Genomic DNA, 12,378 nt, shown 5'->3' with positions numbered 1-12,378 from the left:
GTATTTTTTGCTATTTTGACAATTGACTGCTAACAAAAAATTTATGCTAAATAATATTTTTTAATTCTTTTTTAGCACGCAATGTCAAAAAATGAACTTATTCATTATCTCGTGCAGTTAGTTGATTTTTTTAGAAGAAGGGAGGAGAAACTGCAAAAGATTAACATCATGCTTGTACGTTGCTCTAATTAAAACTGACAGCACATCATCGTAATTACAGTTGGCTGTCTAATTTCAATGATTTTACCGTGTCGATCGTATCTTGCCCCTCTTCGTGTTTCGTTATTGTAATAAAGCAGGAAAAATCCATAAAGAAATTAAAGACTGTAAACTTCTTTCTCTTTCTCTTTCTCTCTCTCTTTCTCTCTCTCTCTCTCTCTCTCTCTCTCTCTTTATATTTCTCTTTCGGGTCAAAAATAATAAATATTAAATAAAACTATCTTTTCTCTTTATAGCCGATAATTTTACAATAATTCTATTTTGTTCTTTGTACTTTCACACATAATAAATTTGTAAATAAAAAGACTGTCTTCCGTTCGTAAATAACGTGATTTTTCAATTTGTAAAATCTAAAAATGTTTATTTTCTTTCTTGAAATCAATAATTCTACCGTTCTTCCTATATTTGTAATTGTTGGATGAAATAAATTCAATTTGTCGAAATGAGAGGGTTAATTGGAGAATGGGCGAATCAGGTCACACGTTGGATATCTCAATCGATGTAGAAAGGAGAACCGTTGGATTTGCCTGGTTTGTAGGGCACCTCGATATAAGGGCGTTATTACAGCAGTGCCTCATCACATCTAGAGTACTCAAAGATCACGATGATGAGAGCAACCTTATAAGGGGTGTTTAAAGCTACCGCCGTGACAAATATCGTCGCCGCGACTTTCACTAATCACAATTGAATCGAATTGCGATCCGCCTGACTTCTAATCAGCCGCGTGGCAAATTAGACTCGCGCGATCGATCTCGCGAAAAGAAAGCCGTTGCCAGATCCGTTGTCGGATCATGCAATATTAAAGAACGCGACAATTTTCAATCAGCGCACCGTGTTTAAGAATTAATCAATCTCATCAAGTATCGCAAGATGATATCTTCAAATACCCTCTTAGAAATTTCATATTCATAAACTTTTATACTCGTGAATTCTTTGATTATTGAGTTTATAAATTTAAAAATGTTTTCTTTTTTTGTTTTTTTCTGATATTCTTTTATTTTTATCATTTATTTTACTCCAAATATGTTATTCCTAATTCACAAAATTTATCGCGCAAAAAATTATTTTTATTACTCTGAGTCTAATGACATAATAATTTCTAAACGATTTCTTAAAAGTTGCGTATAAGCCTGTTAACCTTCTGAGGATAGAATAGAGGTGTGGCACACCGCGTCTTCCAACAATGATCTCCATAGATGGAAGATTGCGCGAAAAGAGCAATGTAAAGGTCGCCATGAACGAATCATGTCGCAAATGCGAAAGAAAACAAGTTATTTGGAAAAATCGCGAATCGTACGCGATAATTCTCCCATTTTGAAAAGTTGCCAAAAAATTTTACTGCCAAAATAAAAATCTAGAATTACTTAAATGCAGAAGAAAATTGTTTTACAAAATGTTTTAAATGTATCATTGTAATATTATTTGTTTCCTGACGATGTGTCAAAACGGCCGCTACGTTGATCGCATCACGTATAAAATAATACTCAACGAAGTCTTCGGATCCTCGTATCTTTGAGTCTCAGGACGCGCGCGCACGTCAAGATCCCACGAATCCTCAGTACTCGAGGTCTAAGGGATCGCTGAGACTTTCCCTACATTCGAAACGCGTTTTTTAAGGTTAATGTTATTTTCTTCTCAGCCTAATACTTTGCCTAGCATGTACGTAAAGCTAATACTAATAGGAGTAATGTGGCGGCTGTTTAGCCCATTAAGGATATAAATCCGAATCCCGAGGTTACCATGGTAACGAGAATTTAAACGTAGGAGACGTCTTTTTTTTTAATAATGCGATGCAATAATACTCAAAGCGGTCGAGGGCCGCGCGAAAAAAATATAGATTAATTTCCTTTCAAATGAAGAGAAGTAAATAATGCACGCATTTAGCTAAATATGGCTGTGCGATCTCTGTCTTGATCGTAAATCAAAGTTAGAGTCAAGCAGCTCCATTTAGTTTTAAACGTGCTCAAAAAGTGCGAATTTTTGTATTTTCCTTGGAGAAATTGAAAAAATATATATTGTATCTGGGGTGATCTAATACTAACGAAAAATATTTTAACAGCAGAATCTTCAAAATTGTTGAAATTAATTGTTAAAAAATTATTTTTAATTGTTAATTAAATTATTCCTAATTTAAATATTTAATAAAATTACTAGTTATTTAAGTTAAAATTAAATTTTTCACTTTATTATTCACTTCACTTATTCAGTTCAATTTTTATTGAAAAATGAGACGACTTTAAATTCAAAGGATCTGTCGGTGAAATATTTTTCGATAATGCAAGAACACTTTGTGTATAACGTGCGCGTCGGCCTATCCAGTACAAAAGCAGATCGTTATAATATTTTATTACATCACGAATTATTGTGTTATGTGAATAATTACATTTTATGTTGTTAACGAAGTCGTAATATATAAATATATATAAATATAATACATGTTTCTATACGTATATATGCAAATATGCAAATATATATGATTTTATATATATATGATTTTATATATATATATTTTATATCTTCAAAAAAAGAATTAGGGAAAGAAAAAGCAATGTAACTGTCAATATTCTTTTTTTGAAGACTTCCCCATATAAGGCCCGTTACACGTTTCTTTCTATTTAAAACCTCATATAAAGCCCCCCTCGTGAGTTTTATATTTTCATAATAAAAAATGATTGTTGAAGTTTTTTTTTCTAATTTCAGCAATCACAAGAATCGTCGAATTAATATTGACAAATAATTAATATTGATTCAACTTTTGTATAATTATTTTTTCCTTACTTTATCTTTCAATATTTTAGAAAAAAATAGCAAAAATTCTTGAATTATATACAGAAGAAAAACACCTATATGATCCTTTAACAGGATACTCTTCGCTGCTGCTTATAAGTGTATAATAAATGAGATCATTTTGAATGGCAAACATCAGCCGGCATGGTAATTTAGAGATTTAGACAAGACGACGAGAAAATGTACCTATTATTTTTGTACTTAATTTTAATAAAGGTTTATATGCTTTTTTATAAAAAAAATACTCAAGATACCTAGCATTTAATCAATTACATTCAAAATTTCTTCGATTTTTAATCAATCGGTATAAAAGTAAATTTACTCACCGGACTACAGCAGTCGCTTTGCATCGAGATTTCCTGGATTGCCTCCTATAACCTGTCCTTCTACCGAACTGGAAATGGATTGAAAGGAACTGGAATGGAAGGAACAAATTAATTGACATTTGCTACTGGATACAATGAGACAACCGAAACCACTTTCTCATTGCCGATGATAACTTGTATATGCGCTTAGTCATTTTTAACGACTATAAAATGCAAGAAACGCGACGATTAAAGTTAAGATATTGTTTATGTAGATAATATAAAATGGCCGACTGGGCGTTGCTTAGCAACACGACAATAAACGCAAACTTGATACAATTGCTTAGTGTAGATAAGAAAGAAATTTGTGTTAATCTTAGTTATCTTCAGAAAATACGACAGTGGACTAATTCATTTTTACAACCGACCACAGATGGCGCTAAAGACAATTTCAGGCAACTGCTAAACCATCGTACATTCCAACGACCAATTTTAAATTGAAAGATGTATCAATCTCTCGATATACTTGAGCTATTAGACATGATCATAATAATAAATTAATACAAAAAGCGTAATTGAGACATAGCTAATTAGAGAACGACTATATGAAAATATATATATATACCTGGCGATGATTGCTGATCAATTCTGCACGGACAGACGGATTGCCATTGTTAAAACCGCGATCGCGATATTGACACACAGCAATTTTACACGGTGTTTAATATACTATGATTACGACTGATACTTTACGGAATACACTCGCGATACTCCTCCGTCCGAGAGATTCACTTATAAGCGATAACAAACACAACAAAAGACGGAGCGATTCGAACGCGATCTGCCGTGACGAAATCCCGCAACTGACATGAAGCTTGCAACGATGACAATTGCATTTCTCAAAAGCGCCAAAGTAGCGAGCCAATCGCATTTAAGCTAGAAATTAATTTAAAATAAATATGATACATTTAGACAGACATCTTGAAAACAACTTGATTTTTAAAAAAAAAAAAAAAAAAAAAAGCGTAATCGAGACGCAGTTGAGAGATAGTTATTTTAGACAGACCATCACGAATTTTGTCATGAATTGTTCGACACATATATGCATACCTAAATGATTATATAGTTCATCGCACTTTGACAAAGAAATAATTCGAGTACGATAATTCTATGTCAATGCCGGGCATATAACGGCGAATCACCGATACCGACGAAACCATGCTACTGACATATAACAGCGATTACACGCTGATACTTTACACTTAAAAACATTCGCCGTGATATACACTTATATGTCATATTAACACTCGCGCGGAGATTCACTTCTAAACAGTAACAAAAACAAGAAAATACGGAGCGATTCGAACACGATCCGTCGCGATGCATTTCCACAATTGTGTGTGAAGTTTAAAATGGAACAAATTGCGATTCCCTAAAGTGGCGAGACAGTGAGGCAACCGCAGAACTTAATTAATCTAGATAGTAATATAATTTGAAATATTTTAATAGATATTTTGAAAATGCTTGAAATAAAATGCAATTACTACAAACAATTCATTTCAGATAATTTCCAATGTTAAAAATAATATTAAAATATCAAAATACAAGAACTTTAAGAGAAGTACAAGAAATTATAAATTATTTAAGATTGCAAAGTGCATTTAGTTTATTCAATTTTTAATAATTATAATCTAAAGAAGAGAAATTAAATCTTTGATTTGCAAGTGATAAGATATTTTAATATTATTTATTACTTATGGCATTTCGTAAAATAATTTATTTATCAATATGAACAAGATTATGCAGCAGATCGACGAATCACGGCGACTATTGTTAATAACAATTTTCAAACAATTTTTATTAAATTGTGCACAAACTTGTTTTCCAAATTCAGGTGTAAATTATAGATCTTCTAATTTTAATAAACACTTATATTGCACCGTGCGCCGTCGATAGTCTTCTTATAAAGCTAAAATACAAAATATGTCTCGAATTTCGTGCTAATCTAATATTAGATTATCTGCGCACATAAAAAATATGCATTTGTAAAATCGAGAATCGCGAGGAACTTTTTTATAAAAATATTTGTCTTCAAATAAGATCTTTCTATAAACATCTTATCTTACGATTGCAATTTTATCCAGTTTTATCGTCCGTAACAAACTTTAATTAAATTTTATATAACAATTTTTAATTCTTTCTTAATCACGAAATCAAAAAAAGGTTTGCAGTGTTCCTCGAGAATCTGATTAGATCTTGTCTTCTGGTAGACTGAATGTGTTTTGAATGACTCGCGTTAATTAGATAATTTGCGTATAGGTGAGAAGTTTCGTTTACAGTATACAGTGTAAAATATTGTCGGCGGACGGGTCATTCATCATAAATCGTTGAAAATATTTACTTTTGGCAGCTCTATCAAGTCGATTCAGGACACCAATAATTATGCAATAAAAATCCAAGTGTCAAAAATTGCAAATAAATGGGTCTACCAGTGTAATTTAAATTCAATACTATTTGATAGTTAAAAAGTTGCTAATATCAAATAGAAAAATAATGAAAATTTGCACATGATGCAGCAATGAAAATATAGAAACCGTTGCAAGTCTTTTTCCTGTAATTTTATTATTAACTTCATCTCATAGACTTTCATTCATGATTAAATTTCTCCCAACACATGTAAATCATGAGCTATTTTGAGCCATAAGTATATCTTATATACAAATTGCAATTATAATACTAAAAAGAAATCCAAAAGCTACTTGATTCTTTAGAAAACAAATCATTTCAAGTATCCATTTTTAGAATTGATAAAAATCGCGAAAATTATTTACCTCTAGATCTAAGGATGTCCTGAACGTGGCCCAGAGAAAGGCGATCCTGCGAGAGGGAAAAGGCGTGGGAATGGCGTGCAAGAAAAATATGTTTCACTGGAGAATAGGATAGTACTTGGACGATCGTGCTCGCGGCCAAAGTTTTCAATCTACTTGTCCGGCGTTCACAGATACGTCGTTTGGCCCTTTATAGCAATTGCAGTAGATGAACGCAGTAGTGATACAGCGCGCGACGCTTATTAGCACTTTAAATCGCGCGGAAGAGGCGTATAGAGTTTAAACTCTAAGAGAGCAGCTTGTCCTCGGGAATGGTCGGACTGGTGGCCGACGGAGCCGCAGACGCGCGCCTCATTGCCTCGGACTCCCGAAGAGCCTCGTCAAAGCTCTGTGTGGAACCAGATCTCGAAGGCACGACTTTTGTCTGTAAAAAAGATATTTTAATCTGCATAAGTGACTGCAGAAGTTGAAGAAACAAGTGCATATGTTAATAATTTCAAAAAATACCAAAAAACATGAATTTAGCATCTAACTTAATTAAATTCTTTTTCTCTCTCTTAAATTTTAATTTAATTATAAATTTATAGTACCTTAATATTCTCGCAGGCAGATCCAACTTTTTCCTCCAAAGACCGGAAGCTGTCAGAGTTGCGCATCTGACCTAGTTTCATGGTGATGCCACTACCAAAGCCACCCAGAATACTTGTGGTCTTCTCAGCCGTAGACTTAAGAACAGACTCTGTCTTCTGGTATCTGATAAGCAAAAAATAAATATTAGTCAAATTTGAAAAAGCATCCTCGGCACAAATTAACTTCTGTGCAAAAAGCGACTACATTAATTTTTAATTTGCATTACACACAAAGCTTTTGAATGTTACATAACATTAGTACTTACTGTGTTAAATTTTGTTTTTGTTTCAGATCAATGTGTATTTTCGTAGCAATATTCTGTACTTGTAGACAGTTGAAATAATTATAAATTATCTAAATTAAAATACCGAAAAGATACAGGATCTTCTTAAACAGATTGCTAAATTTTAGTAGCCCATTCTATACATCATGAGAACAAATGTATTTCTAAAACTTGGCGATACATCGAGTATTTTAACTGTCACCACAATATAGAATATCACTGAGTAAGCGAGATTCTGGATCGCGATGAGAGAAGTCGGGCTTGTGCGTACTTACACACTATTCCCAGAGACCGTCCTGGTTAAGCGACCGAGTGTCTCGCTAATGTTCTGATAACTGAATGAGAACCCAACCAAAAGTCAAAGAAATCAATTGCTTCTACATATGTCTGAAGAGCAGAAGAAGTGGAATATCAACATAAAGACAAAAATAATCATCGATATGCAAAAATGAAAAGAAAGAAACAAGAAATACATGTATAACAAATAAAAATGTGAAAAAAAATTTAGAAAAGAAGATTGAAAAAACTGCAATTCGTGCATTTTTTAAAGTATAACAAATTTGACAACATGCAATAGCTTGAAGGACTACATCCTTCTTATCCACTTCTCCTTTACATAGAAAAAAATAGCAGAGTCTACAGAATGTGTATAAAGTATACGCATGTATGTACATATGTGTAGAGATCGACGAAATGTGCGAGGAAAGCAAAGCAAACAGTAAAAAACGTACACATGGCTCTCTTTGACATTCTTGATTCCCTGATTCACGTCATCGGTGAGCTCCTTCCAGACACTAATGCCCAGTTTCCTCTTCAGATCTTGCGATACCTTAATCTTGTTGGCGAGAACATGTCTCAATGTCTGTATCTCTTCCTCGACCTGAAATGAACTTCATTACCGTATGTCCTTGGGATCTCCCGATTTCCTGAAACTTACTTTCGCTAACTCAGCGCTCCATTCGGCCCTATGGCGTTCCTGCTCCTCCAAGGAAAGGCCTTGAAGTTCATTCGCCACGCTATCCGATGGTGATAAAGAGCCTGAGTGAAGCGAGGAGGCATCTTCTCCTAAAATAAAAAATGGAGATAATTAGTAGCGGAACATACAACGCGTTACGTTGACTGCTCAGGTGTGTTAATCTTCTCACCAGAAAGTAATCAAAAAAACATTATTATAAATGTTATACAAAAAATAAAAATAATATTCGTATCATAAAAAATAATTTTCCATATAAAATAAGTAAATATAGTTATTAAAAAGTAAGATTAAAAAATTGAGATTAAACATTAATAGAGACTAAATGATAATTAAATAACATCAGAAAAAAATCTTATCACAAATAATACATGATAATTTATACTGCATTTGATGATAATCGCTACAAACAAAATGGAAAAACTAGAGAAAAAGATATATTTCGATCAAACAAATTATCTTAAATTAAGCTGAAATATTTTGCAGTTTTTAGAATAGATATTATCTAATTGTTATCGTGCATTTAAGCCTGAATGAAAAATCGAAATGCGATCGCCTATAATTTCTTGTGCAATCTCAAAAGGTAATTGCTTAAAAATTCCAGCAAACGATTATGTTCAAATTTAGCCGATTCCGCCAGATTGCAAAAAATGTGCAGACTTTCGCAGTTTCAGCAGAACAAAACGTTGTCCTAGGAAAATTAAAAGTATGGTTCCATCTCGTTATAGTCGATCATAATTCTACTTTTCTTGTATACTTTCACGCATTACAAAAATAAATAAATAAATAAATAAATAAATAGACGTCAACAAATTGTTAAACGCAAAAACGTCTTAACTTTTAGTTATAACGCTATGATTCATATAACGGAATTAATTCCATAACTTTTCAGCAATTAATTCCGTGATATAACTGCATATAGCAATTGCTTTATTTTTCATTAAAATTTTTCGAAAAGTTTGTAATAATTTTCATCAAAATAGATTCTCTTTATTCAAAGTTTCGCTTGAAAAGCGATGAAACATTGTCTCCTTTCTCTACTCAGCACCTTTTATCAGCTCGAGGAATTTTTTGTAGTTCCGGTTATTGCTGATCTTTGCGAGATAAGGCTTGGAGAGATCCTGGAAGATTACTCGAACCGATCGTTTCTTCTTTTTGCGACCGTCATGTGAAGTTTCTCCCTCCGGCAGGAATTCCGTCTCGATGGTCAGATTGCCATCGTCTACGACGATCTCATCGATCTCGCCGTTGGAGTCGCGCCAGCAGTGGATCACCAACTCGTCCACTTCTTCATCACCCACCTCGTCGATATCATCGAAGCTCGGCGTTGTCGTTAACTTCGAATAGTACGCATCCTCTTCGTACTCCAACGACTCGAATTCTCGCTCGTTCTCGCTCGGACAATCCTCTTCGCCGCCGTGCTCCTGGCAGACTTTTCCACGTGATTTATTACTTCCTGGGGCAACAGATTGCTCAGGTTCTGTCATGTCGCTTCTCATTGTCCGCTTTTGAAAGATACAAGAGCATGTCCCACTACTCTGCTCCAAGATCTCGGCACTAGACAAACATGAGTTGGAAAATTCGTGAAAAGCTTCCGAATAAAAATGATAACTGATGTTGATCCAAGAGCCTAAGAATTTTGAATTGTCGTGTTGATCTTCGTGATCTTTTTCAAGAAGCTGTGAAGATTTCTGTTGAAATTGTTCTCCAAGATTGGGTTCCAAAATTGTTCTCTGGAATCTTGCTTCAAAGCCTGTTACAATATCTTGCTTTCAAATTTGCCTTACAAGTATATCTCACAGGAAACTAAAAATCTGTCTATGATTTTATTGTACTTTTGTACTTTAATTTACTGATTCTGTGCCAACAAAGAAATTTCAATTAAACGAAAATTGCGAATTAAGGACTACCATCATAAAAAAATCACAGATTTATCAATCTCGACGAAACTAACAAATTCGACGTGTTTATCACAATCTATTTATCACATTCAAACATCTCATTAAAAATCACCACATCACATAGAACTGAAAAACTCTACACAATGTAAAACTTCGCGCTATCGTTTTTCCTCGAGTGTAATCGATTTTCGAATCTACATCGCAATGACAATCGAACGGTTTAACATGGTTTAACAGTAAGATGATTTGCAAAAAGCGACCACGTGTATCGATACGCGTACGCACGACTAACAGCTGGTGCCTCGACAACAACACCGGACGTTGTCGATTCGGAGGCGCCATGCCATGTTCCGGAGAAATCAAGACGCGGCTCTCACTCTGCTTTAGTGGATAATAATGGAATAAGAGGGGGAGAGAGAAATGAAAGGAAGGAATGGACAGGTGGTCTGGGTTCTCCACCGAGAAGCAAAAACCCGAGTGAGGCTCTAAAACGGATTTGCAAGGCCGTGGAATTCACAACAAAGATATTTTATTATTATTGCTATTATTATCTTTTCAAATGTTTATCGCCTTAATTTGTTATTAATATATATAACAATTATTATTCATTTACGGTTTCTTGCGCTTATCTCTAATTAAATTTCATCTAAATAATTTTTTTACTTAAGTACAATTGTACAAAGTGAATTTTTCTCAAAAGTAAACCTGCTGATTACGAAATACTCGCTAATTCCACTAGCACCTTGCGCTTAATTGCTCTTCCCAGAAATATCTCGGAATAACCATCATTGCTGTTCACTCATTCACAATTTATTCCATTTGCTATTTCTATTTGCTTTATTTGGGTTACAGAGACGGGAATAAAAAGTAGGCTAGAGGAGTAAAGAGAAACAAAGTATGAATCAGTGCTTTTATTAGTTCGTCGACTTCACTGAAGTGCTCCACTTGTCTACGCGATCGATGACGAGAACGCGGAAGTGCAGCAAAAATGTATAATAAAAAGTTCCTGAAACTTTACAGCAAATTCTTGCCTATATGTATAATTAATGATACATACTTATCAGGCGAGTATCAGGCGAGGATCTACATAATTCACATCAATCTATGATTCTCTTTTTGTAGAAATATTACGGAAATTTCTATCAATATGGAAATGGAATTCAATGCAAATATCAAAACAAAATACTATATTATCCTTTTGATTTGAAATACACTGGAGTAAATAGGCTAGAGTGAAAATAAAACAAGTGCAAAAACTAAATTTTTTATGAATTTATTTTGATTGAATTTACCATAGATTGAAAAAATTTAATATGAAATGCTTCTTCTTAACATTTCTAACTTCTTTTAATTTAATTTAATTTTTAAAAAGTTATTTTCAACCCCTTTATCTTTAATATTGTATTTTTCACTGAGGATATAAATTATCAATTATCAGCTGATATTCATCTTTCGTTGAAAAATGTTTTGTCAGAATTTAACCAGAAATATGTGTTTCAGGAAAAACAAGTTAATTGTGGTTAAATTCTGCCAGGCAAAGAGCCATATATGTATATAGGAATTGACATTAAGCAATGCAGCTGCACCCACATTGCGATTTACTTACATCAATTGCACTCTCTACACTTTGTTTCTCTTCTCTATTTCTGTAAAAGCAAATTTCTATATAGAGCTTTTATCACAATATTTCCATCCTGATTTTATACATGGCATCAATTTTATTGACAAACCATAAATTCAATATTTGAATGTCAATATTTGAAAATTATATACAAAAACATATTTACAGAAAACATATTTGATACTAAAATCTTTTTATATAGAACTGCAATATAGAACTTTCCCACAAACGGAACATTAATGAGATTCTGTTAGAGCATAATGAAACAAAATGCATAAAAATGTTGTAAATTAAATGAATCCGTAACGACTCGCGTAACAACTTGTGATGAGTCGCCGGTTGTACACGTACAAACATACACATAAACATATGCATACCGATACATGAGAGTTCACAAGGTCGTTGCTGGAAACGTCAAGACGGCAAATGCGCATAGGTTAGAATTCGATCGTACAATCATTATCGTGCTCTTGAATTGTATCTAACAGTTCATTATTTCGGTAGTAACAATTTGCTTTGCTCAATTATAAACAATTTCACGAAAAATTTCCTGATCGAATTGGAACGAATGGCAAAGTCGATGATCTCACCTGTTGGTACGTTGCTCATTTCGACGATCTCGGTGTGTAGAATGGTTAACGCGTACAAAAAATGTTGGTTCAAGCGTGATGGATCACAAATCGGTTCATCAGGATACAGGAAATCGCACAAATCTTCCAATATCAAAGAATCAATCGGTTCCTTTTCGCTACAGACTGACTGAAGACTGCTGAGCACCGGCGGCCATATTAGAAACGCAACACTGTTGCCACCATGCATATGCCAGCTGAA

At 33.7% G+C, this 12,378-nt stretch overlaps 1 protein-coding gene and 1 long non-coding RNA gene across 4 annotated transcripts in view; both read right to left on the bottom strand.

Annotated features, from left to right (window-relative positions):
• LOC105672369 (uncharacterized) overlaps nucleotides 1-4,267 on the bottom strand; it is a 58,648-nt gene extending 54,381 nt beyond the window's left edge. For all 3 annotated transcript variants that reach the window (XR_010891496.1, XR_010891497.1, XR_001100816.2), the window contains exon 1: nucleotides 3,333-4,267. This is a non-coding gene — a long non-coding RNA (uncharacterized lncRNA). The remainder of the gene's footprint in view (nucleotides 1-3,332) is intronic.
• Nucleotides 4,268-4,799: 532 nt separating this feature from the next.
• Nucleotides 4,800-12,280, bottom strand: LOC105672397 (tumor protein D53). The gene is made up of 6 exons (XM_067360430.1): nucleotides 12,138-12,280; nucleotides 9,074-9,582; nucleotides 7,990-8,117; nucleotides 7,784-7,932; nucleotides 6,730-6,892; nucleotides 4,800-6,563 (listed from the first exon to the last, which is right to left on the bottom strand). The coding sequence occupies exons 2-6, from the start codon at nucleotides 9,522-9,524 to the stop codon at nucleotides 6,426-6,428; spliced, it is 1,029 nt and encodes a 342-aa protein (XP_067216531.1). The 5' UTR covers nucleotides 9,525-9,582; nucleotides 12,138-12,280; the 3' UTR covers nucleotides 4,800-6,425.
• Between the last annotated feature and the right edge of the window lie 98 nt (nucleotides 12,281-12,378).

The sequence above is a fragment of the Linepithema humile genome, chromosome 8 (genome assembly GCF_040581485.1).
Source record: "Linepithema humile isolate Giens D197 chromosome 8, Lhum_UNIL_v1.0, whole genome shotgun sequence".
Classification (NCBI taxonomy): Eukaryota; Metazoa; Arthropoda; class Insecta; order Hymenoptera; family Formicidae; genus Linepithema; species Linepithema humile.
Note: the sequence above shows the minus strand (reverse complement) of the source record. Positions and strands in the feature narration are given on the sequence as shown.